Below are 26,468 nucleotides of genomic sequence, written 5' to 3'. Positions count from 1 at the left end.
GAAATCCTCTCCACACAGGAAGAGACCGATCCAGACTGAAGAGGGAAATGACCCCACCCCACACACACACACACACACACACACACACACACACACACACCCTGATAAGAAGACATCCCACTACTATAATTGGAGAGAGGTTTGTGTGTTTGTGTGTCCCGAGAGGAGAGGAGGAGAGGAGACAAGGAGAGGAGAGGAGAGGAGGAGAGGAGACAAGGAGAAGAGAGGAGAGGGAGAGGAGAGGAGGAGAAGAGGAGAGGAAAGGAGAGGAGAGGAGAGGAGAGGAGAGGAGGAGACAAAAGGAGAGGAGGAGAGGAGAGGAGACAAGGAGAAGAGAGGAGAGGAGAGGAGGAGAGGAGGAGAAGAGGAGAGGAAAGGAGAGGAGAGGAGAGGAGAGGAGAGGAGAGGAGAGGAGAGGAGGAGAAGAGACAAGGAGAGGAGAGGAAAGGAGAGGAGAGGAGAGGAGAGGAGAGGAGAGGAGAGGAGAGGAGAGGAGAGGAGAGGAGGAGGTTATAAATTCTAGTTTAGTTTACTGATGTCACTCTACAGGATTTCTGAGTAATCAAGTCCTCAACATTCAAACAGTTGCCTCTCTCTTCAACTCGGGGCCGACAAAGTGCAAAATTAACTAGTGCAGCTTTAAAAAGAGATAACAGAGTTGAAAAGGGTTTTTTTCAAAACACACAATTAGTAAAAACACACAAACATACAACCTCAACTTTGGAATTCAACCATAACAGTCTGTAAAAGTGTCTCATCTGGTCAACCAAAGACTTCAGTTCCCTACTGTCCTTTAAGTACCATGGTCTGGTTTTATGTCTCACCAGGTCTGGACCAGCCTCCTGCAGGCCGCTCTGCCTGCTTCAACCAGGAGGGCACTGAGATCCCCCAACACAAAACCCTGAGGAGGAGGAGGAGGAGGAAGGGAGGGAGAGGAGGAGGAGAGGGAGGAGAGGGAGGAGGGAGAGGGGGAGGGGGAGGAGGAGGAGGAGGAGGAGAAGGAGAAGGAGAAAGAGAAGGAGGAGGAGGGGGGGAAGAGGAGGGAGGGGGGGGGGAGGAGAAGAAGGGAGGAGGAGGGGGAAGGGGAGGAGTAGGAGGAAGATGAGGAAGAAGGGGAGGGGGGAGAGGAGGAGGAGCAGGGGGAGGGGGAGGAGGAGGAGGGGGAGGAGGAAGAGGAGGAGGAAGAGGAGGAAGAGGAGGAGAAGGAAAATTTAAATCACAATTGCAATATTCTGTTAAATAATTGCAATTCAGTTCAGTTCAGCTCTACTTTCTAGCCACTGAGAACAGCTGTGATATTGAGTCATAATTGACAGCGATATAATTAATTTTTCTGGAATCTTTTTTTTACTGTTTATTTCCTATTAACTGCACAGCCTACTTCAGGGGAACGGGAACAACCGCTTCAGCTTCACAGTACTTAAGAACACTTCAGATGAGACTCGATGAGGCGGTTGCCGTGGTGACGTACCGCAGTGAGCTTGGCGAGCCGGTCCAGGTCGACGTCCCGGCCCAGGCTCAGGTCCCCGCTGAGGCCGAGCAGCACGGCCCGGCGCTGCTCCTCCCCCGGACGCTCCAGCTCCACCTGGTGGACGAACGCCGCCGCCACGCCCGCAGGAAGCTCCCGAGGCCGGAGGACCGTCGCCACCACCGCCACACTGCAGCCAGGGCACAGTGCACACGCTCACTACAGCACACTACAGGACTCACTACAGCACACTACAGGACTCACTACATCACTACAGGACTCACTACATCACACTGAAGGACTCACTACAGCACACTACAGGACTCACTACAGCACACTGAAGGACTCACTTCATCACACTACAGGATCACTACATCACACTGAAGGACTCACTTAATCACACTACAGGACTCACTACAGCACACTACAGGACTCACTTCATCACACTACAGGACTCACTACATCACACTACAGGACTCACTACATCACACTACAGGACTCACTACAGCACACTAGAGGACTCACTACAGCACACTACAGGACTCACTACATCACACTACAGGACTCACTTCATCACACTACAGGACTCACTACATCACACTACAGCACACTACAGGACTCACTACAGCACACTACAGGACTCACTACAGCACACTACAGGACTCACTACAGCACACTACAGGACTCACTTCATCACACTACAGGACTCACTACATCACACTACAGCACACTACAGGACTCACTTCATCACACTACAGGACTCACTACATCACACTACAGGACTCACTACATCACACTGAAGGACTCACTACAGCACACTACAGGACTCACTTCATCACACTACAGGACTCACTACAGCACACTACAGGACTCACTACATCACACTACAGGACTCACTTCATCACACTACAGGACTCACTTCATCACACTACAGGACTCACTACAGCACACTACAGGACTCACTACAGCACACTGCAGGACTCACTACATCACACTGCAGGACTCACTACAGGACTCACTTCATCACACTACAGGACTCATGACATCACACTACAGGACTCACTACAGCACACTACAGGACTCACTTCATCACACTACAGGACTCACTACATCACACTACAGGACTCACTTCATCACACTACAGGACTCACTACAGCTGCTCTTTCACTAGTTAACACTCCTTCAACCAACGACTCAGTCAAATGAGCTTCTGATTGCTATGAAATGTTTTATACACAAACAAAAACATTTAACAACATTACCAGAGCTTGATGTTTTTCTGATAGATTTGAGGAATACAACCCTGTTTAAAAGCCTACAATGAAATATTCATTGAGAAGAAATAATTATATTTTTTATATTATTTATATTCCTTATTGTGTGAATTCTTAGGTACGACTTACCGTAGAACGTTTTTCACTTTTTCTCCTCAAAAAACAAACAAAAAAACAAAAAACAAAAAAACAATAAACAGTGTTACCCATGACCGATGCAGTCATGAGTAACATGGGTGACTGTCACTCTTTGGGCCAATCAGTAAATAAATGTAAAAGCCTTGTGGGGGGAGGAAACTGCTTTTCAAGAAACTCAAAATAGGGAAAATTCAACATGGTGCATAACAGCTGGGTATTCGCACCAAATTTCATGTCATTCAAACTTGCAGTGACAGATAATGTTTTAAATTTTGATCTGCGCCCCCGTTAGGCCAATCTGTGTAATTTGAAAATGATGGAACACAGGAGCGAGACGCACAAACTAACAGCGTAACGGACAGACAGATGTTACAAACTAAAGACCCGACGATCAGACCGGACCCGGCACAGACTCTGTGTGGCAGCGGGTGGAGGCGGAGCTTCACCTGGCGGGGGCGGAGCTGAGCAGCTGGCGGAGCGCGGCCTGCGCCCGGCCGTCCTCCTCGGCGCCGCCCCGGGGCCGGAGGAGGAGCTGCAGGTTCCTCAGCAGCAGGACGCACGGCCGCACCGCCTCGGCCCGCAGGAACGCCTGAGACAGCTTCACCTCCGAGGCTGCAGGGGAGTCTGAGACCAGAGACACACAGTCCACCTGCAGGGAGGGGACAGGCGGGTTCATAATGTCATGTGATAACAATAAACTACAGGAGACAGAACAGCAGAGAATGCATTATGGTCCCTCCCTCACAATCTCTGAACCACCTAGATCAGTGATTCTCAACCTTTTCCATATCAAGGACCCCTAATTTAGTCCATATTAGGGCCACAGATGAGATGATGAGATTTTGTCTCTCGGACCCAAATCTGAAAATATTTTTATTGTTAGATATGATTTTGTCCAGAATCCCATGACTATCTGCAATGTAGGTGGAGAGATGTCAGTGAAACTATGATCAAAATAGTCATTCTTATGCATTCTCTAATTGTGTTAACAATTAATTTAGCAATTCATCGGTTTGCTGGGGACCCCTGGAACCCCCTCAAGGACCCCTGGTGGTCCCCGGACTGCATGTTGAGAACCGCTGACCTAGAGGACTGAGGTCCCTTTCTTCCAAAACTAGTAGAGCCCTGGGGTCTCATTTATAAAACAGTGCGTAGTAGAGCTGCAACGATTAAATCGATTAATCGATTAGTTGTCAACTATCAAATTAATCGCCAACTATTTTTGATAATCGATTAATCGGTTTGAATAATTTTTTAAGAAAAATAAGTCAAAATTCTCTGATTCCAGCTTCTTAAATGTGAATATTTTCTGGTTTCTTTACTCCTCTATGACAGTAAACTTTGGGTTGTGGACAAAACAAGACATTTGAGGACGTCATCTTGGGCTTTGGGAAACACTGATCCACATTTCTCACCATTTTCTGACATTTTATAGACCAAACAACTAATCGATTAATCGAGAAAATAATCGACAGATTAATCGACAATGAAAATAATCGTTAGTTGCAGCCTAGTGCGTAGGATCCACACTAAAAGTGTGCGTGTGGATCAGCCTCATATCCCGCTCTCTACACGCCCAAATTCAACCATAAATGGTCAATGCAAAGCACCACATGAATGTCGATGCATATAAATGAGCCTGCTGATCAACGGTACGTTACGGGGAATCACGGCAACTACTGAGAGGAAGACGAAGGATTTTTTCTGACACAGAAATCGAGGTGCTGTGGTGAGGTGGAGGTCAGAAAGCCACAGCAGCAGGGTCACAAAGAAAAGAAAAATGCAGCGAGTGACAGACAGGAGAGGCACCAGGCGGCTGGAGAAGGCAGAGTGTGTGTGCAGAGAAGGCAGAGTGTGTGTGGCAGAGAAGGCAGAGTGTGTGTGGCAGAGAGGCAGAGTGTGTGTGGCAGAGATGGCAGAGTGTGTGTGGCAGAGAAGGCAGAGTGTGTGTGGCAGAGAAGGTAGAGTGTGTGTGGCAGAGAAGGCAGAGTGTGTGTGGCAGAGAAGGCAGAGTGTGTGTGTGGCAGAGAAGGCAGAGGTGTGTGTGGCAGAGAAGGCAGAGTGTGTGTGGCAGAGAAGGCAGAGTGTGTGTGGCAGAGAAGGCAGAGTGTGTGTGGCAGAGAAGGCAGAGTGTGTGTGGCAGAGAAGGCAGAGTGTGTGTGGCAGAGAAGGCAGAGTGTGTGTGTGGCAGAGAAGGCAGAGTGTGTGTGGCAGAGAAGGCAGAGTGTGTGTGTGGCAGAGAGGCAGAGTGTGTGTGGCAGCACAGTCGTGTTCACTGCAGCGATTTTACACACAAACACTAAAATCGTACTTGGTGATATGCACAGTATTAGAAGATATTATTAAGAACTATTGACGCTCTGTTCTGTAATTCTTTAATGCTATTTGATGCAATCTTGGATTTCTACAACCGATGATGATAATTTCATCTCGGGGGGGGGGGGGGGGGGGGGGGGGGGGTGTGTGTGAAGGTGAGAAAGCGCTGATGAAATTGATTTAAGATTTGAGTTGGCTTATATCTTTTCAAATTGAAAAGTGCTTATGGAATAGTTATGGCTCACTACAAGCGCACGTACAAATAACTGCAGGTTTGAATGTTTATGATAACGTGGATCTATAATTATCATTTGATATTAAGTGAAATTAAATGTGTGAGAGGCATCATTATACAATCTGGCTTCAATTCACCACCTCACCATCTGCGTCGCCAATTTCCCCTTTCTCCAAAATGTTCGTACGCAATATTTTGTGTGGTATTGAATTGTATTGAATTAACCCCCCCCCCCCCCCCCAATCATACATCATGCTTTAACACGCAGAGCAGCAGTGAACACATGTATGTACAGTACTGTATGTTTCTGTTTGAGTCGTACCTTCAGCAGGTGGAGGTGGAGCCTCCTGGCGGCGGCGCTGACAGCGGTCACCTTCCCGCCTCCCGCCGGGCCGTGAAGCAGGACGGTGCAGCCGGGCAGCGAGCCGCTTCACCCAGAGGAAAACACCGTTAGTCACATGACTCTCTCTCTCTCTCTCTCTCTCTCTCTCTCTCTCTCTCTCTCTCTCTACGTTAACTACTGAGCGAAAACAAGTGTGATACAGAAAAGTGTCATGTACAGAGCCATGGTCAGGTGGAATTCATTGCCAGTGCATATTGTTCAAGAGAAAACTAAAGATCGGTTCAATATTTTGTTAAAACAGTATCTCCAAATACTTCAGGAACCATAATTGAATTGTGTGTGCTTAAACTAGGAAAGAAAATGGTGCAGGAAATAAAATGTATATCTGGGGTGAAAGTAGAAATCCCCTTGGCAGAGAATGAGAAATGTATTTTAATACTCTATTTTCTTGGAATCACATGTGTGAAAGCGCAGGATGGATAAATATATAATTTAAGAAGGTCATTCAGACAAGGATTTACATGTTTGCTATTAATTCTTGAGGAATTGTGATTGATTTATAATTTTTGTGTTTGGCTTGATGTCTGGATGACAATATTGTGTCTCTTCCGTATGTACTTGATTGTTAATTTCAATGAGATGAGCTGTTTTGTTTATTGGGTTTATGTGGTTATAGAGTGTATAAGTGTGTATGACTGTATGTGTGGTGGACCCCAGGAAGAATAGCCAATGCTTATGCTGGAGCTAATGGGAATCCTAATAAAGAAAGAAAAAAACTACAAAGCAAAAATCCAGCCAGTAGTTAAGAGCTGTGATCACAAAATTCCTTCATTTTGTTGTTTTATTTGACATGAGTCTGTCGTTCCTGCTCTGGACGGCAGCTGTCGACTCGTTGGTGACAACAGAAATCAGAGTCTGTCTCCAAGCCCAGAGTTTCGGCTTGTGGCCTTCATCGGGGTCATGACCCTGATGAAGGCCACAAGCCGAAACGCGTTGGTCTAACAATAAAGTTGTTCTATATACTACAAGTGTTGCTGGAGTTTTGACCTCTTTAGACTTTTTTCCCTTCTCCATGCACCTTGGAAGTAGGTGAAGTTGTGCCAGAAACCCAGACTCTACACCAAACCCAGAGTTCCCAGGTGGTATTTACTGTCTGCCAGCTGAGTGGACAGTACTGTCTGCAGCATCACAGTGTGTGTGTGTGTGTGTGTGTGTGTGTGTGTGTGTGTGTGTGTGTGTGTGTGTGTGTTACCTGTGGTGCAGGTGGGGCAGGATGATGCTGCTGATGCGGTCGGCGGTGCAGCCGAGGCCGGGAGGCGACAGGCTGCTGAACAGAGACGCTCCTCCAGCCGAGCAGGGGACCGGGCTGCTGGTGGGCGCTGCCTGGGGACGGACACACACACACACACACACACACACACAGGTCAGGGAGCCAGAGCTACACTGTGGCTCTAGTTGATGTTAGAGTTGTCATGGTGATGCCATTTTTGACACCGGTGTCGTTTCCCTCCTCAGCACCGGCCTCACCGGTGATACCGCCTGTCGCCACTAGAGGGCCTGAGCACTATCAAAGTCAGAGTCACTATGAAACTTAAAATTCCTCTCCAAACTCACGTGTGTTAACGGCATTTGTACACGGTAACACTTTTTAATCAATTTATAACACTGCTCTCAGAATTAATGTGAGAGCAGGTCAGATTCTGGCACATTGCCCTTCTTTAGGCTCCCATTGGACTGTACTGGACTCATTACTGTCACTAGGTAAGGACAAATAATTAATCCTATTCAATACTAATCTGTCAATCTGTCATTAGTGATCAGATATTAGTGATCAGTATGTTTTTAGCATGTCCTTTTATCATTTAGTAGCCTAACTTGAACATGGAAGCTCTGAATATGTTATATTTATTTTACAAAATACAAAATAACGGTATACCCGATGTGGGGCTAATAACACCGGTGTGGACCGTATGCCACCAGTAAGACCGCCCACCGCGACAACACTAGTTGACGTTTGCTAAATGATAAAGTAGAATTAACATCATATATTCCTTCACCACAGAGGTCAGAGGTCAAAGTCCCCAGGGCTCCCTTGAAAAAGAGATTTTGATCTCAGTGGGACTCACCTGGTTAAATAAAGGATAAATAAAACAAAAATAAATAACGTTCACCATGTAGAGCGATGTGTGGAGTCTGTCCGCCAGGTAAACTCCTCCATCTTCTTCTTCTTCTTCTTCTTCTTCTTCTTCTTCTCTCTCTGCAGATCCACACACCTTCTGCACTTTGAAGTAAACTACTGGACACCTGACAGACAGAGACGGGACGATAAATCAAAATTCAATATATCTCAATACAAAATGTGCCAGTCCGTCTGTTGTGTCAGGAACATGAATGGTGATATCAGCTCCATGTTATTCTGCTGTCAGGAACATGAATGGTGATATCAGCTCCATGTTATTCTGCTGTCAGGAACATGAATGGTGATATCAGCTCCATGTTATTCTGCTGTCAGGAACATGAATGGTGATATCAGCTCCATGTTATTCTGCTGTATTAATCACTAATGAGACTCTTGACCATCACAGTTTCTCAAGCTCTCCATCCAAATTATATTATTGTCACTTTGTAATGACATTTTTAAATTGTTGTTTACATTCTAGCAGCCAATGGCATCGCTGGAAAGATTTGAGTCTCAGAAATAAACAGAATTCTGCACAGTCAGACTTTGTTGTCACTGAACTTTTATTGATCACATCGTATCCTGGCTGTATTGATCCTGAACCTCAGATCACATATAAAATCGTATCGTGAGATCAGCAGATCGTCACAGAGGTCAAAGTTCACACAGGCTGATAAACAGTTAAAGACAGAGAATTATAACTGATGGTCTAAATGTTGTTTAGTTGTTTCCACCCTGACAAGAAGAAAATTCTGGGAGAAACACTGAATACTTTTGGTATGAAAATTCTCAAATTTAAAGATGTTGAATATCAGCATAAAATATCAGTATCCAATCCACTCCAGTTACTGACTGTTTCTCCATTAGAGATCTCAGATCGCTCTCTGGGTGAAAAACACACAAAAATCTGTTTCTAGTCATTTACTTGAACTATGTATTCTGTTTTTATTTCTGTTTTAATTATTTTGTACATTTGTCTTTCAGTACTTCAGTATTCTTTTTATGAATTCTTGACATTTTTTGTATTCATTGCTTGCATTTCTATTCACGTTGCACTTTGTAATTGCTCTATAAATAAATAAAGGTTATTATATTATCATAAAGGAGAGATACCTGTGGATTCCCTCTGCGTTGTTCTCCAGCAGATCTGGATGGTTTTCAGCCGGGACGCTCAAACGTCTCCCTGAGACACCAGTCTGCAGAGGAGACACACCGGGTCAACAGTAAGACGTTTTCTTTGACATAGTGTACACACTTAAAAATAAAAAGCAAGAGAAAGCAACAAAGATCACTAACGAGCCTCCTGATTATCACACAGTTACCATGGCAACTAGTTCAGTTTTATATGAAGTGTGGCTGGTTGTGCTTGACAGTAAATATCAACAGTTTCTCCTCCGAAATGAAAATCGTTTCATGGTAAAAGAAGTGGATTACTTCTTTATTAGTTACATTCCTGAATCATACAATCCTGAAATTCTTAGATTAGATTAATTCAGATTAAATGAGATCATATTAGATTAATTCAGATTAGATTAGATCAGATTAATTCATATTAATTCAGATTAGATCAGATCAGATTCATTCAGATTCGATTCATTCAGATTAGATTAGATCATATTAGATTAATTCGGATAAGATTAGATCAGATTCATTCATATTAATTCAGATAAGATTAATTCAGATTATATTAGATCAGATTAGATTAATTCAGATTAGATCAGATTAGATTAAATTAGATTAAATTAAATTAAACGTTATTGATCCCTGTGGGGAAACTGTTTTCACAGCTGCAAATAGTAACAGGATACAGAAAAGAAAAACAGAATATAAATAAGAATAGAGTGAATGGGAGAAACACAACTGATAATTACACTAGAATATATCAAATAGAAATATTATGAATGAAAAGTATGAAAATATATGTATTAAGAAAGAAAATAACAGCAGTAGAACATACTGAGACAAAATGAATGGGAAAATGTAGGATATGAAAATATACCAAATAAATTCTGTATGAAAATAAATCAAAACTATAAAAACATCAAAATACACACAATACTATAATACTATACAAGAACATGAAGAAAGATGACAGAAAGTGTGTGTGTGTGTGTGTGTGTGTGTGTGTGTGTGTGTGTGTGTGTGTGTGTGTGTGCTGACCTGGGCGTGGTGAAGTGCTCAGACAGCAGCAGGTCGTAGCACCCGTGGGTGCCGTGCTGCGGGGAGACGACCGGCTGGACGTGAAGCCGGCAGGCGGCCGGAGGAGAAGCCGACCGGCAGAAACTGTCCGACCGCCGGGGGCCGGGTGCCGGACCGGCCCGCTGCCGCCGCTGGGACAGGACACAACAAAACAAAACAAAACAAAACAAAACAAAACAAAACACACTTCATATTTCATATTCACTGTAGAAACAGGAAATAGACTGCAGGCTTCAGTCAGTTTTAATTCTGTTCATTTGTACTTCTGAATTTTTTATTTATACTCTATTCACCAGGGTTCCTACACATTTTCAATTCAAAAATTCCATACTTTTTCCAGACCTTGATTTGTTTTGAAGATTTTGTCTCTTTGTTCAATATGATTTATGCAGACAGACATCTTGCCCCTGCTAACTAGGTCATATCACTGTATAGATGAAGATTGTTCTTCACAAAGACAAATATCACAATATGTGAGATGATTGGCAGGGTTCCTACACGCTTTCCATTTTAAATTCCATATTTTTCCCAGATCCTATGTTCTTGACCGGATGTGATTTTGGTGGGTATTTGATATAATGCATGCTGACAGCGGCTGGGTAATAAGAGCGTCCCTCTATCTGAACATTATTCTTCACATCAACAAAACCTGTGGACTCAAAGTGGCTCTACAACAACATAAAAGCTAGAATTATGTGTGTATCGGACCTGAACCGCAACATTTTCCATACTTTTCCAGACATGTTTTCAAATTCCCAAACTATTCAAGGGAGACCTGGAGATGATCAAATTCATTTTTAATACTTTTCCAGACTTTCCAGACCTGTGTAGGAACCCTGATTCATTAGTTATTTTTTTTTTTTTACAGATGTGGATAGAGTGATGCAGTCCTTAAATAAAAAATAAATAAATAAATGACAAAATTTAAAAAGTAGGAAGATAAAGGATGGGGTGGGTATGGATATACAGGCTCATATACTGTATGTACATATGTAAATACACACACATATACACACACATGTATATATATATCCATGTTACCTGGCTGACTGCTGAGCTTTGTGCAAACAAGCTGAACATGAATTTCTACTTTTGCTTGCAAATTTAGACCGTTCAGTTTTGAATGTTTTTGAATCTTAATCTGCTGCCAGTTCCTGTTCTGCTGCTCTGCAGAAACTCAGTGTTACAAACGTTTGGTGATTTTTTTTACAATTTTTACATTTTTTCTTACAATAACCACAAGGGGTGCAGCTGTGGGGAATTGCAAAGTGTCTTATTGCAAAACAGCTTTCTCTGTACAGGGGGTTAAAATATGAAATTCATTACCCACACATCTCAAACATGATCATAATTGGGATCATTTTGTCTCTCTCTTTCTTTCTCTATTTCATTGTTTTCTTTTCTTATACCAGGTTATCTTCTTTTTTTTTGGTACTATCTGTCTTATGTTGTCAATGTCCTTGTGTGTGTATTCTATCTCTCTTGTATTGTATATCCGTTTTAACAGTGTTTTTACAAAAGCCCATCTAGGGACAAACATTGCAAATTAGCTTAGGCTATAAATGTTATGATATGTGACATCAGACTATTTTCGTTTAAATGTTCTATGTCTATGTATCTGTCCCATTCAAATAAACATTGAAATGAAAAATGAAAAGTTTAACTAAAAAGTGCATCCTACTACCTGTAGTAGTACTTTTTTATTATGTAGGCCTACATGACTTTTATGAACTTTACATTGGTGTGTGTGTGTATTCTTTTTTAAATGACTGATATGCAATGTAATGTTGTGGCCTGTTGGTGTGTGTGATACATGTGCCTGTGTGTGTGTGTAATGTGTGTGATGTAGTGTGTAATGGGATGGGATGGAATGACGGCAACTTTTTATGGTCCAAGACAAATTTCTCTATGGAGACCAATAAAAGAAATGAAATGAAATGAAATCTACTCTACTCTCATCTCATCTCTCAGGTCGGTGTGGCTCTGAGTTACCTTGATCCTCAGGGTGCTGGTGCCGACAGGAAGCGGTTCTCCTTCGGTCAGGTTGAACCAGAGCGTTGTCGATATGAAACCCACTTCATCGTGCAGCTCCAGCTCTGGGCTCAGCGTGAAATCCACCACCACCACCGAGGCGGGGCGGACTCTGCCGCTCCCTCTGACGCCCGCGGGCACCGGAGGTCTGGAGCCGCCGGCCGGTCTGGACAGCAGGACCCACTCCTGGTTGAAGAGCCCCAGTTTGAGAAGCAGCTGTTTGCTTACGAAGACGCAGCCGTCCCCATCTACGGCGGCGCCCCCCTGACCTTTGACCCCGAGCCACCGCCGGGTGTCCGCCACCCGCACGTCCAGCCGGCCCTCCAGCGCCCGCAGGACGCCCGACAGCCCCGCGCCCAGCAGCTTCCTGTTGTCCAGGAGCGAGCTTCCGCCGCCGAGGCCGTCGGCGTAGTGCGCGAAATCTGAGACGAAGACTGCGGTGAGCGGTCTGGAGAGCGGGGCCTGACCCGGACCCGGGGGGACCTGACCCGGACCTGGGGGGGCGTGGCCCGGCGTGTCCCACGACTCCCAGCAGTCCGTCAGAACCACTGAGGTGTCGGCGGTGATCCGGCCCTGCGCCACCGGGCTGCACTCCAACACAACCAGATCCAACAGGTTCTGCTGGACCTGACAGAACAGACCAGATTACATTAGATTAGACTAGATTAGATTAGACCACATCATAATAGACAGACAGATGGGGGGGCAGTGTACACACACACTTATTGTAAATCACTCTGAATAAGTGCATTAGATAAGATAAGATTAGATAACTATAATGTAAGTATAAAATGAGTTGTTGTAGCAGCAAACAGTAACAGGACACAGAAAAGAAAAATAGGAAAGAATTAAGAACAGAGCAAATGGGGGTTAAACATAACAACCCACAATTACAACACTGTAACGTATTACAAAGATATATATGAAAAATATGAAATATATGAATTGCAACAACTATGCAGGGTGTGAAACATAACAGTAGTAAACACTGCTCACTATCGCCCCATGGTGTATTTTAGTGGAATGTGTTGGGAGTTAACAGGCAAACCGAAGCTAAAAGTGGGGATTTTATTGAAATTAGCGCTGCTTGGTGTTTTGGATGTATGCCGAATTGAAGAGTGGATCCTAAAAAATAGTAAAATGTGTTAAGTCTTGTTCTACCAGCTGTGTAAGTTAGCCGATAAGCAAGGAAGCATTAAATTGCAAGATTTTTAAATGGGAGTTTGGCGAGCCGTTCTCTCCACACAACAGACCGGCTCCTATCGGGGCTGGTTGTACCTGTGCCGGGTCTTCTCCCAGCAGAGGATGGCGAGGCAGCAGCAGCGGGTCGCCCTGCCGGGCCAGGAGCCACTGTCCCGGGCAGGACAGAGCCAGCAGCCCGCTGGAGAAGCGGTCGGACCCGGCCCACCTAAAGCTCTGCCTGGTCCGGGCTCCCAGCACCACTCTGTCCAGGCTGACCGGTGTCAGAGGCCGGACAGTCCCCCTGCCGAGCCGCTGCAGGCCGTGCTGCCGCAGGAACAGCCGGCTGGTGAAAAGTTTAATCAGATGTTTGGAGTCTGATTCGGGTTTGGCTGAATGTTCCCCTCCGCAGCCCGGGCTCTCCTCCTCTGTCGTCGGGTGAACGCACAGTAAAATTCCTAATTTTCTAAGTTTTCCTGGAGCCTGCGGCCTCTGCGGGCTGAACATGACGGTCGGGGTGTCTGTTTTATTCGGGAACACGGAACTCAAGTGTGATTTCAATATAAGAACATCCAGGGGGTTCAGGTGTGCTGGGAAACTCTCCAAACAACACAACTCCACCTGCGCTGCCATCTTGAAAATGCGTCATCGCCTGTTCTTCTTCGTCTGTTTTTTCTGGCTTTTCATCACCGCCCCCTACTGGACGACCAGAGCTCCTTCATTACAAAGACGAATGGATATAAAAACAACCGTTCAACCCTAAATGTAATGTAATATTTACACTCTTAATCCCCATCTCACATCATTCCATGTCCCAAGTCTAAATGTAGATTACCAAGTCAAGTCCAAATCATTAATGTCAAGTCTCAAGTCTAAATGTAGAACAGCAAGTCAAGTCAGAACAAATCAAGAGTCCAGTATCAATTTAATATCTTTAAGAAAACTTTTCAATGCAATATGGTTTTAATAGGATAAAAACATGGTAAGAGTATCATGAGTTTGATTTCTATAATCAGTTTCAACTTCAATAAATTCAATCATTCCATACAAATTCAGAAAACAGAATTTAAATTCAGTCGTCTGCCGGAACAAATCTCATCACTTTCAATCTAAGTCATTTACACAAACACAAGATCTCAAGTCAAGACTTTAGAAACCTTTTCAAGTCATCAGAGTACAAGTCAGAGTCAAGTCCCAAGTCACCAGAACCCAAGTCAAGTCAAGTCTCAAGTCTTCTCTTCATGCAGCAAGTCAAGTCTCAAGCTATTAAAACTGGGACTCGAGCCCAAGTCATGTGACTCGAGTCCCCACCTCTCATGTAAACAATGAAAGACATTCACACTGCCACATGCACTTTTGCTCATTTACTTCTTATCTTATGCATGTTTTTGACCCATAATGTGGAATGTCTTTATTATGAGACACATCAAAGACAGTGTTCTGTCAGCTTGTGATGGACAATAAAGCTTTCTGAATCTGAATCTTCTGAATCTGAATCTTCTGAATCTGAATCTTCTGAATCTGAATGCATCTGTCCGTGCTCAGCGTGGTGCACTGTAAAAACTCATAGTGCAATCGAGTGAAATCATCTCATCTTTATCCATTAACACAATGTATATAGATGTGTTTGTCAGTTTCAACATAATATTGCTAGTTATGAGCTTCATGACTTAAAATCATGAGTTTGCATCTTGTGACTTAAAATTATGAGTTGAAAGAACGCTTTATAAAGAATTCACTAGTTAGTTTATTAGCAGTGTTCCCAGCATGCACTGCATTCGGTTTAACTCTCCAGAAACTCTTCCTTCTTCTGGTTGAAGTTACAGGATAGAGACTTGTTATGTGTGTATGTTTGGTGGATCATAGGTCAATTTCTGATTAAAAACAAAACAAAAACAAAACTACTATCGATCGTATCTGTCTATCTGGGGTGAATTCCCAGATAGACAGATACGATCGATAGTAGTTTTGTTTTTGTTAGTCAACTAAGTCTCTCTCTGATGCACATGGCAAGTACAATCCACTACAGGTAAGTGTATTGCAGCTGCAGACTATATGCTGAACTGTGTATTAATCATGTGATACAAGAGGAACTTAAACCTAGCAAACCTTGTGAAAAAATAAATAACACTGGATTTCAGTTCATCAATTAATGCATTCAACTTGGAAACATGAATCAGCATGACTAGACATTTGTTGATTGAACTTATTGTCTTAAGTTCACTCAGCTTTTCTACATTAGAACAACTAACTAATGATCTTTGACCTAACTCTTCAGCACTACTTCAGTCAAGGCAGCAAGGAAACTTCTGTTTTTAAGTTGAACTGCCTTAATATGTTTTGCAGTGTGGAAACCTTCCATCACATTATAATAATTATATTAAAGAATTCCATTCAAATACGACACACAGGTACAGTATGTTATAAGACCTTTAATTTCATCAGTTTATAATTCAACTTAGGAGTACAGTGATACATGCAGTGTGTCTTTAAACAGCTGTACTTTGGGGGAAGAAGGGCGGTTCTCAACGTGGGGTCCGGGGACCACCAGGGGTACTTGAGGGGATTCCAGGGGGTCCAGGGAACTGTTAAACTTCACCTTCTTTTACAAGAAGTTAACACAACTAGAGAATGAAGAATAAATGTAGACAATTCTGGTCGTAGTTTCTGTTATCTCTCTACCTACAACACAGACAGATATGGAATTTTGGACAAAACCGTATCTAACAATATAAATATTCATAGATTTGGGCCAAATGGGGGTCCCTGGGCCTAATGTGTGCTACATTAGGGGTCCTTAATATGAAAAAGGTTGAGAATCACTGTTTTAGACCTCTAGGGGGGTTTGATTGACCTCAAAATCAAATGAAAATTCTGTCAAAAAATGCATTAAACTGAAGCATTTCCACCCCAAAAAATTCTGCCATGTTCCCTCAGTGAATCCCACCGCTGACAGCACTGTGTTCAGGCTTCCTCAGACCTGCAGGATTCATTCATTCATTCAGGATTCATTCATTCATTCATTCATTCAGGATTCATTCATTCATTCACTCTGTTCTTTTGTTCTTTGTTCTTAGAGTAGAGTGTCTTTTTTTCTCTACATACCATGGTGAGGTAATCAGTGCATGTACGTGTGCATGTCCACTATATTTGGTTATGAGTGGTTTTGAGTGTTTGTGTTTGACTGGGTTAGGTAATAATGAGCGGGACAGAACATAATAAATGTCTATGTAAGCACTGAAAACAAGTATAATACTATTATTATTATTATTATTTTAATTGTGGTGAAAACCGGGACAATTTGGTAGTGAATGTTGAAAACCAGGACATTTTAGTGTTTTACAGATATTTGTCGGGACTCAGGACACCATCTTGAAACCGGGACAATCCCGGACAAACCGGGACGTCTGGTCACCGTACCCTGCATGTAGAATTTGTATGTGATTATATCATCCTCCATTTTGATAGACAGACAGATAGATATCCACACATACCTATCTATCCATCCATCTATCATGGATGGAAAGAGATGGATAGATAGAAAATATTAACACATACAGTATCTATTCATCTATGTATCGATCTTTCCATCCATGATAGATGGATGGTTAGATGAGGGATGGATAGATGTGTGGATATCTATCTATCATAGATAAATCCACAATCAGTATCCACCTATAGTAGGTAGAATTGTATTGAATTAATTGCGTTCAAACATACTTTTCTAGCAAGTGTTACAACTAACCCTCTGTCTGTTACAATTAACCCTGCCCATGGGGTAAGTTATAACATTTCACTTCCGCCACTTTTGGTGAAATTGTACAAGAACGGTAGGTCCTAGAAACAAACTTCAGGTGTTCATTTGTAGCAGAGATGTATATGTTGCTTGTATAAAAATATGATTAATCTAACTCAAATATTTTTTTAAATTATTTAGCCAAAACCAAAATGTGTTAGGTTGTGCCCCGCTCTCCCCTACTATAAATACTTACCACTTACCATTGAAGTGTAGTGGCTATGTGTGAACTGTAGACTCAGTGTTAGAGATCTTAGGATACGATACTGGCGAGATTAAGAGGGGCCCGTGCCTGTGGGCCCCTATGCAGCTGCATTACCTGCATATATGGTAGTTTCGCCGCTGGCCACACACACACACACAGAACACTTAATTCACACATTAGCTGTCATGAGGAGACAGCATTAAAACTATTCAAAAAACAATAGTAAATTCATTCATAATCTCTGGAAAACAAACTTTGGTTTTCTCCAGATAAGGAGATAATTAATCTGTGGCCGTTACTTTGTTTTCCAGAGATCTCCAGATGATTTTGTCGTTATCTCTGGAAAACAACATGTGTTATCTGGAGATAATGACATAAATAAATCCATATCTGGAGAAAACAAAGTTAAATTAGCTCGTTATCATGGAAAAACGGCGTAATAAAATGTATGAATATATGTCCAGTAGGTTCTATAAGACGGATGGTCAGATCACATATCTTTATTCAGTTTCCATTTCAATCAGCTTCATTAGCATGACAAGTAATAGGCTGCTGACTGTATGTTGCCAAAGCTTACATAAATAATGGAGACAAAAATCATAAGCAAACAAAATGATTAGAACAAACTGTAAATGAATGCAGATCAACCTGATTATGCAACATAAAACACACAGAGATTCACATTCATTCTGATATAACAGAAATTTCTGCAGCTTTAATAGGTATTGTAGTTTTTTGTTATTTGATAAAGTTTAAAATTCACTGTGTTAGTAGCTGTTTTTATAATGGAGCCGCTATAATAAATTCTTTTTACATAAATAGAGAGATAGATAGATAGATAGATAGATAGATAGATAGATAGATAGATAGATAGATAAATAAGGACTTTATTAATCCCAGATCATCATCACCATCATCTTCATCTCTAACTGTGCTGTTCCACTGATACAGAGACCTTCACTGGTAAAATCTTCAGAGGGAGTTCATCCCAAGTGTCAAAGAATGGAAACAGCCTGTCAGTGAAAGTGTGTGTGAAGGTGTGTATGTGTGTGTTAGTGTCAGGATCAGAGAATGACAGCTTTCCTCTGTTCCAGTCCAGATGCAGTCTGATCCTCTGGAGCTTCTTCCTCACTGGGAGATCAGTGAGTGGATCCGATGGGGAGCGTGCTGTGTATTTACCATTATCAAACCATATTCTCCATAATCCAGACTCTATGTCTTCTTTCCTCTGGACAGACTCTGCTCTCACACCCAGATTCCAGTCTGTATTGTCTCCAACCTCAACATCCCAGCTGTGAGTTCCTGAGTTAAAGCCCTCTGATCCCAGAACAGAGCAGTTGTACCAATTAATCCTCTCTGGGTTTTCAGGAAGCTTCTGTCTCTCTCCACATCTCACACTGGTCAGATCTTCAGACAGGATTAGTCCTGGATGGGCAGTGTTTGGGTCCAGAATCACAGGAGTGTAGGAGACCATCTCCTTCATCTTGTCCCAGACTGTGAAGCTCAGGTTGCCCAGGTGTTTGGCCTCGTCTATTAGAGCTCCTGAGACCAGCTGTGGATCCTCCAGCAGGGGGCGCTGGACTCTTTCCACTGTAGCCTTGTAGTTCTGCAGGAACGAGACGTCTTCAGCTCTCAGCTCCTTCTCTATGGCTCTGACTGTGTCTGAAAGAGCTGCTATCTCTCTGCTCAGACCCTCAATCTCCTTCTTCGTCATCTGACTCTTCTGCTCCTCTTCCTCCCTCAGTGCAGCGATCCTGGCCTCCTCTTCCTCTTGTAGAAACTGGTGAAGCTTCTTAAACTGCTCCTTTATCTGTCTCTCTGTGCGTCTGGCCTGGACCTTAATGTGTTCTGCTGTTTGATCACAGTTTCCTTTAACTTCATTAAAAAGCTCCAGTTTCTTCTTTAAGGGCTTCAGTGATTCCTGAAGTTCCTCCTTGAGATCCAGGGCAGCTTCATCGATGGGTCTGAATCTGTGGTTGGTGTGTGTTTTTGAATCTCGACAGACAAGACACACTGGCTGCTGATGGTCCAGACAGAAGAGCTTGAGTTTCTCAGAGTGCAGACTGCAGAGGAGCTCAGATCCTGCTGAAGCTTTCTCACACAGGTTTTTTAACACCAAGTTACGAGGTGGTTCACTCTGTAAAGATATTTCCTTACAAAGTGGACACTCAAGTATGTGTTTCTCTGTCCACCAGCTCTGCAGACAGGCTTTACAGAAGCTGTGGCTGCATGACAGGATGACAGGGTCTTTGAAGATGTCACAGCAGATAGGACAGGAGAGATCCTCCTCTGATCTGGAAGACATTTTTATCTCTGACTGAAGCTGAAATCTCACCAGGCGGTCTGGCTCAAACCAGAAGATAGTCAGTCAGTTTTGGCACCACTCCTAAAACTCCCGTTAAGTTTGTGCAGTCAGCAGCAGGTTGAAGTGGCAGTTTTCCAGTATTCCCAGTATTCCCTCCTGTAGCTGTCGTCCCTAAAGTGGAAGTCGTGGGTTTGGTCTGGAGGTGAATCTTATCGTCTGTCTCTCGGTGTGTGTGTATCTTTTGAGTGAGTAAACAACCACTTCCTGGTTTGTCTCGGTGCCGCCCATTAAGGGGCGGAGCTTTGTCCAACTTAATGTGACAGGATAAACTTGAGTAGGATAAACTCGAGTAAGATAAACTCGAGTAAGATAAACTCCAGTGAGTCCTACCCTGCATTCCAAATCGCATACTTTTTCTTTTTACTACACTACGTACTACATCTGCCCTTAGAAAGTATGTACTGTGCATGTAGTAGGCAGACAATTGGGACATACTATTTTGTCATCACATTGCGTCTTGAACTTTGACCCTCTTGCTTATATATCCGTCGCAGTAATACGGTTGCAGTTTGTTTGTTTTGTTTTTTTCTCTCTCTGGCGGCTCAGCATGCGGCTCAGTCGAAGTGACGTGTCTTCCGCTGCGCAGAGGATTGTGGGTCAGAATAGCCAAAAAAGCATGCTGGCCTGCATACTGCAAAATTCGACCGGATGTAGTAGGGTATCCGGGTATTTTCTGGCATACTGCATTGACATGCATGAATTGGGACATGCTAAATCTTTTTCTGGCATACTAAATAGTATGGAAGTATGGGTATTGGAACGCACCCCTAGTGTTGGTTGAAAAATGAGGAAAATCATTTCTGTGGTTGAGAGGCAGCGGAGCTCGCTGCTTCAACTGAGAGCTGAGTCATTCCTATGTTCCCAGGGTCCTATGTTCCCCAGTTCTAGGGTTAGGTTGGTTGCTTGTAGATTTTTACCCAGAGCCCTGACCACAACTGTTTCAAAGAACAGACAGGTTTTTTTTTATCAGAGCTATCCAGGTTAGGCACAGGCCATCCACCGTAATTTGATTGCACTTCTGCTCCGTTTACTTTTTTTTAAAGATTTATTTTTGGCATTTTTATGCTTTATTTGATAGAGACAGTGTGAGAGAGAGACAGGAAGGTATGGGAGAGAGAGAGGGGAGGACATGCAGCAAAGGACCACGGGCCGGATTCATTATATATAGGAACAAAATCATCGAACATATCCTTTATGAAAGAGCTGTGGTTCTCACTGAGTGCCAGGGTGGTGATGGTCATGCCGGTCAGGGCCGCGCCACAGAGCGTCCTGGTGATGGCGAACAAGGTGCAGGAGGTGGAGAAGGCGGAGATGGTTCCAAACACAGCACTGGACACGAAGGAGACCAGGATCATGGGCCTCCGTCCAAACCTGCAACAAAAAACAGCAAGACAGACAAATTAATGCATGCTGTGGGACACTTATTTCAGGTGGTGAACACTCTTAAACAGCCAATAACGGGGAGGGGTCCTTTGAAATGGATAATCTAATGTTTCTCATGGGTTTACACTATTGGATGTTCCTTGTTCACAGTAAAAAAAAAAAAGTATTATTTGTTGTTTTGCCAAAGGTGTATTTAGAAAAAATAGCTCTTCTGCAAGGGCCCAATCAGAGCACAGTCTGATGTAGAAAGCTGAATCAACCAATCATCTTACGTTTGGCACGTGGGGCACTGTCAATGCTGACTCAGTTCTTGGTATGCGTGTCATCTTGTGACCATCCGTTATCCGTCTGTCCATGTAGCTGCCTGCCGGCCTCACCAGGGACTGTCATCACACAGCAGATTGTGCTTTGTGTAAATAAAGTGTTGTAAAAACTGCCAAACTGCTACGTATCCAATTTGGAACAAAATCATCAAAATCTTCATCTGTAAAATCTGTAAAAGTCTGAAAAATTGTCTTATTTATCCAAGCAAGGCCTTCAAATCCTTTAAAAATTTAATATTGGTCATATTATAAATATCAGACACAAGAGGTTATTCAATTTATTGACTTTTGCTGCTAGGAAGAATAATTTGGATCAAGGATGCTGCTCCAAAAAAATAAGTCGTGGCACAATCTTATAATGGAGTGTATTCCCAATGAATACATCTCATGTATGCTTCATTCCTCAGTGGACGCTTTCTATAAAGTTTGGGACTCTTACTTAGAATATATTGGACCTACGCTGTCATCTTCCATATTACAAGGGTTTCCTCAGTCGGCCTAGCCTGTCTCTGTACCTTCTTCACTGCAAACCAGTTTTCCTGTAACCTTGCTATTTGTTTATATATTTATTTATCTGATGATGCCTTTCTGTGTTGTAGGGGGTGGTGAGGGTTGGGGATGGATATAATGTCCACTATTTTTATTTTTGTTTCTTATTCTTACCTACTCATTGTATTTGTCATGACATGTCTGAGCTGTTTTGTTCTGTGTTGTATATGAAAAAATGCAATAAATACCTGTACATTCTTAAAAGAAAAAAACGTTTAATATTTAATATTGTGCTGTCAATCATTCAGAGTGATGATCAGATTTGATTTTGGAACCAAACCTTTCAGTAATAGTGACTTACTTACTTGTCAGAGAGCTGGCCGGATATAACGGCACCAAGCGTGACTCATGAAAGGTGGCGAGCGCCTGGTTCAGCTTTTTGTTTTCACACACTAAATCCCACTGTGGAGAGAACGACACCCAGGTCAATCCATCAGCTGTGGATTCATCACCAGATCTTACCCCACACACACCCCAAAGGCATACATTTATATAACCCCCCCCCCACACACACACACACACACACACACACAAACATCCCGTTACATGACCTTAAAGCACATGACGAGCACTTTAGAGCACATGATGAGTAGCTGTTGCTGTGTTAATGGAAACATTTCAAACCTGTGAAGGAGCCCCTATACACTTTATATTTCTCCACACATTAGTTGTGATTTTCTTCTCAAAATTGGACTTTAATTTTAAAATTCTACATTTCTCTTCCTCCGGTAAAAAAAACAAAAATTAATGGGAATCTGCACTGGCTTTGATAATGATGCCGTAGTCTGCTCCCCACCTGCCTGGTGAATTTTAAAGGTATAATATGTAACATTTCCACATTAAAATATCTAAAAACGACTAGACCTATGTTATATATTTTTTTGAGTTGTGCACTTACATTATCCCAAATGTTTCCAACAATGTTCAAACCCAGAGAAATCCGTAATTTTATTCAAGGTAACGGTGCGTTTCATTTGGTCTCCTGTCATGGCGTCATATCCCCTTTCCCCCCTAACTTCCTGTCATGGCGTCATATCACCTTTCCCCCCCTAACTTCCTGTCATGGCGTCATATCCCCTTTACCCCCTAACTTCCTGTCATGGCGTCATATCCCCTTCACCCCCTAACTTCCGGGGAAACGTGGGAAACACCAGATGATCCGTCAGAGAGTGACGGATCACGATTATTCATTCCCGTCTGTCGCTGAAGCTGTCCCCGTAAAAAAAAACTCCCATGATCCCACGCTACTTCATGACGTCTTTTGTTATTGTTTTGATTGAGAGAGCCCTAGTGGCAGAAATTACATACTGTGCGTTTAACTCCACATAATAAATAAGTAGTTTCTGTTTTCTGAACGTAACTCTCAGCGTTCATTTCCCAGAGATTGTTTAATTTTCCTACCTGCACTGGCGTCTATCCTCCTCTGACCTTTTGCCAATTTCGGAAAATGAAAAAATTAATCTGTTCTTCAAAAGGCTCTTCAAAAAAACTTCCATTTATGCAATAAAACCGTTTTTTACTGCATCAATTGAAGGTTTTTTGAAGAGTCTCCATCTGCCTCCAAGAGCAGCGGAATCGGTAACACTTTACAATAAGGACACATTAAGTAAGGGTTAGTTAATGCTTAATAAGGGTTAGGCGTTAACTAACCCTTAATTAACAGTTAACTAATGTGTCTGGTAATGATTTACTAATGGTGTTCATGTTAACTAAGGTATTCATTTATACATTATTTAATAGTTTATAAAGATGACTTTTAAATAATGTATAAATTAACATGAACACCATTAGTAAATGATTACCAGACACATTAGTTAACTGTTAATTAAGGGTTAGCTCATGCTTACCCTTATTGTAAATTTTTTCCTTTTCTAGTTTTTGTATTTTTGCAGATTTTGAAACCAAACAGTCATACTGTGTCCTTCCCTTACCTCGGTGGCGGTCGTGGAGCTGAACTGTGATTGGTCGTAAACCCAGCCGTGCGGACAGGGCGCCGTCGCCGATGCGTTGGTCCGGTCGGCCCGACCGAGGTCAAAGGTCGGCTGGGAGACGAAGACCCTGCAGGAGCTGAGGGAGCCGTCCTCCAGGCGGGGGATCCTGAGGGCCAGAGCCTCGGGGTCGGAGGTCAGCGATTCCCCGCCGTCCCGGGTCCCGAGGGCGCAGCGGTGAGCAGGGGTGGCGGAGATGAAGTTGTGGAGGAGGAAGTGGAGGGGGAGGAAGCGGATGAGGAGGACCAGGAACTGGAACTTAGAGGACCAGGAACTGGAACTTAGAGAAACCGCCGACATCATCCAGGACTTCCTCGAACCTCATCCTGATGGGACGCTCTCCCTCTCTCTCTCTCCTCTGTGTATCTGTCGCTCTACCAGAGGATGGATGGACTTTATCACTGTGTCTTGTATCAGTCTCTTCTTCTTCTCTGACTTCCTCTGCTCAACAGCTTCAGTCTTTCTGTCCTTCTGTCTCCTGCCCTCAAATATCTACAGTCAGTTTGGGATAGGAGGGGAGGTGCTTTGAGTATCTGTGTGTGTGTGTGTGTGTGTGTGTGTGTGTGTGTGTGTGTGTGTGTGTGTGTGTGAATAGTTATACGATGCATCAATAGATTTTAAAGTCAAGCTTCCACTTTATCAGGAAACCGTGAGAAACAAACAGCTCTTTGTCTGCAATTTTACATTCTGTGAAACGGAGTCACATCAGCACTCATCTCCTCTCACCTGACCTTCCTTGCTTCCTTGCTTCCTTGCTTCGTTCCTTGCTTCCTTCCCTCAACAAATGTAAAAGCAGTTCTGGCATGTAAACGGAGCTGTTTTCTCTCTCCGTTGTGTTGTTCTTGTTGTTTCTGAGATAAAACCCAGAACCAGAACCTGAAGGTCGGTGAGGCTTCATAGACTTCACTGTGGAACAGATTAATATACACCACCTTCTCATACCATTCATATGCTGACGACACCCAGCTCTTCTTATCGTTCCCACCCAGACGACCCCACAGTGTCGGCGCGGATATCGGCATGCCTCGCCAATATCTCGGCATGGATGAAGGAACGCCACCTTCAGCTTAACCTGTCAAAGACTGAGCTCCTTGTCATCCCAGCCAGTCCCTCTGCAATCTGGGAACCCATCGTCTATCGGTCTGACGACGATTAGACTCTGGGGGCGACGGCCAATATTTGGGGGTTTCCGGTGTAGCCAGCGGACATCCGGGCCAAGACTTCCTCTTCCGTGCGTCGGTCATTGTTTACAGTCCGATTAGCAACTTGAGACGCGAGAATGGAGTTGGAGTTGAGAGACGACGTCTACGACCGGATTGTTTCACAAGTTTTTTAGGTCCAGATGACATTTCGGCTAATCCCTATAAAAAGATATCTGCATATGAGACGTCGTCTCTCAACTCCAACTCCATTCTCGCGTCTCAAGTTGCTAATCGGACTGTAAACAATGACCGACGCACGGAAGAGGAAGTCTTGGCCCGGATGTCCGCTGGCTACACTGGAAACCGCAAAATATTGGCCGTCGCCCCCAGAGTCTAATCGTCGTCAGACCGATAGACGATGGGTTCAGAGATTGGTCCCTCTGTACAACAACAGATCAGTATCCAGCTCCAATCAGCTCAGCTCATTCCCGCAAAGTCTGCCAGAAACTTGGGTGTCATGATTGATGACCAACTAACCTTTAAGGAGCTTGTGGCTTCTGTTGCTCTGTCATGTGGATTTGCCCTGTACAACATCAGGAAGATCTGACCCTACCTGTCTGAACATGCCGCACAACTCCTAGTACAGGCTCTGGTGATATCACATCTTGACTCCTGCAGCTCCTTACTGGCAGGGCTCCCGGCATGTACGCTCAAACCTCTGCAGATGATCCAGAACGCGGCGGTGCGTCTGGTCTTCACCCGGCCCAAAAGAGCACATGTCACTCCGCCGTTCATCTCCCTCCACTGGCTCCCAGTCGCTGCCCGCATCAAGTTCAAGTCCTTGATGCTCGCCTACAAAGCGGCGACCAAAACGGCTCCGACCTACCTGAACTCCCTCATTCAGGTCTACGCTCCCTCCCGCTCACTACCCTCTGCCATGGAGCGGCGCCTGGTGCTGCCACCACAACAAGGCCCTAAGTCTCTAGGCAAGGCAAGGCAAGTTTATTTATATAGCACATTTCAGCAACAAGGCAATTCAAAGTGCTTTACATAAAACATTAAAAGCATCGAGACAGAGTGAAAAAGATAAAATTCATATATTGCATTAAAAGAATCAAATCAAGTAAAATAGAAAGATAAAAGAACACAACAAACACAAAAATACTCACACTTTTAGATGCACATTGTGAGTGAACCCATATGTTTTTCTTTAATTTACAGATCACACTGCCGAAGGCAGACGAGAATCATAGATTCTCCTCTTGGTCAAAAACCTCACCTACCTCTAGCCAGACTCTTCTTCTGTGGTTCCTCGTGGTGGAACGAGTTACCAAACTCCATTCGATCCGCAGAGT

The 26,468-nt window shown here is 43.5% G+C and overlaps 1 protein-coding gene and 2 pseudogenes across 1 annotated transcript; all 3 read right to left on the bottom strand.

Moving 5' to 3' along the window:
- Positions 1 to 824: 824 nt before the first annotated feature.
- LOC139646280 (peroxisomal ATPase PEX6-like) lies at positions 825 to 13,995 on the bottom strand (annotated as a pseudogene).
- A 4,284-nt stretch (positions 13,996 to 18,279) lies between these two features.
- Positions 18,280 to 19,730, bottom strand: LOC139646264 (E3 ubiquitin-protein ligase TRIM39-like). The gene is made up of 2 exons (XM_071522240.1): positions 19,488 to 19,730; positions 18,280 to 19,445 (listed from the first exon to the last, which is right to left on the bottom strand). The coding sequence occupies exons 1-2, from the start codon at positions 19,666 to 19,668 to the stop codon at positions 18,289 to 18,291; spliced, it is 1,338 nt and encodes a 445-aa protein (XP_071378341.1). The 5' UTR covers positions 19,669 to 19,730; the 3' UTR covers positions 18,280 to 18,288.
- Positions 19,731 to 20,559: 829 nt separating this feature from the next.
- Positions 20,560 to 24,296, bottom strand: LOC139646256 (solute carrier family 22 member 7-like; annotated as a pseudogene).
- Between the last annotated feature and the right edge of the window lie 2,172 nt (positions 24,297 to 26,468).

Source organism: Centroberyx affinis, unplaced genomic scaffold (genome assembly GCF_046629955.1).
Source record: "Centroberyx affinis isolate AG114_WGS23_722 - 3 ecotype Tasmania unplaced genomic scaffold, CSIRO-AGI_Caff_v1 ptg000086l_1, whole genome shotgun sequence".
Taxonomy (NCBI): domain Eukaryota; kingdom Metazoa; phylum Chordata; class Actinopteri; order Beryciformes; family Berycidae; genus Centroberyx; species Centroberyx affinis.
The sequence above is the reverse complement of the archived record's forward strand: the minus strand, read 5'-3'. Positions and strand labels throughout refer to the sequence as shown.

Coding starts and splice junctions, on each gene's coding strand:
- LOC139646264 (XM_071522240.1), bottom strand. CDS start 19,668: ATGTCTTCCAGATCAGAGGAGGATCTCTCCTGTCCTATCTGCTGTGAC. Junction 19,446..19,487: donor TTTACAGAGTGAACCACCTC/GTAACTTGGTGT, acceptor AAGCTTCAGCAG/GATCTGAGCTCCTCTGCAGT.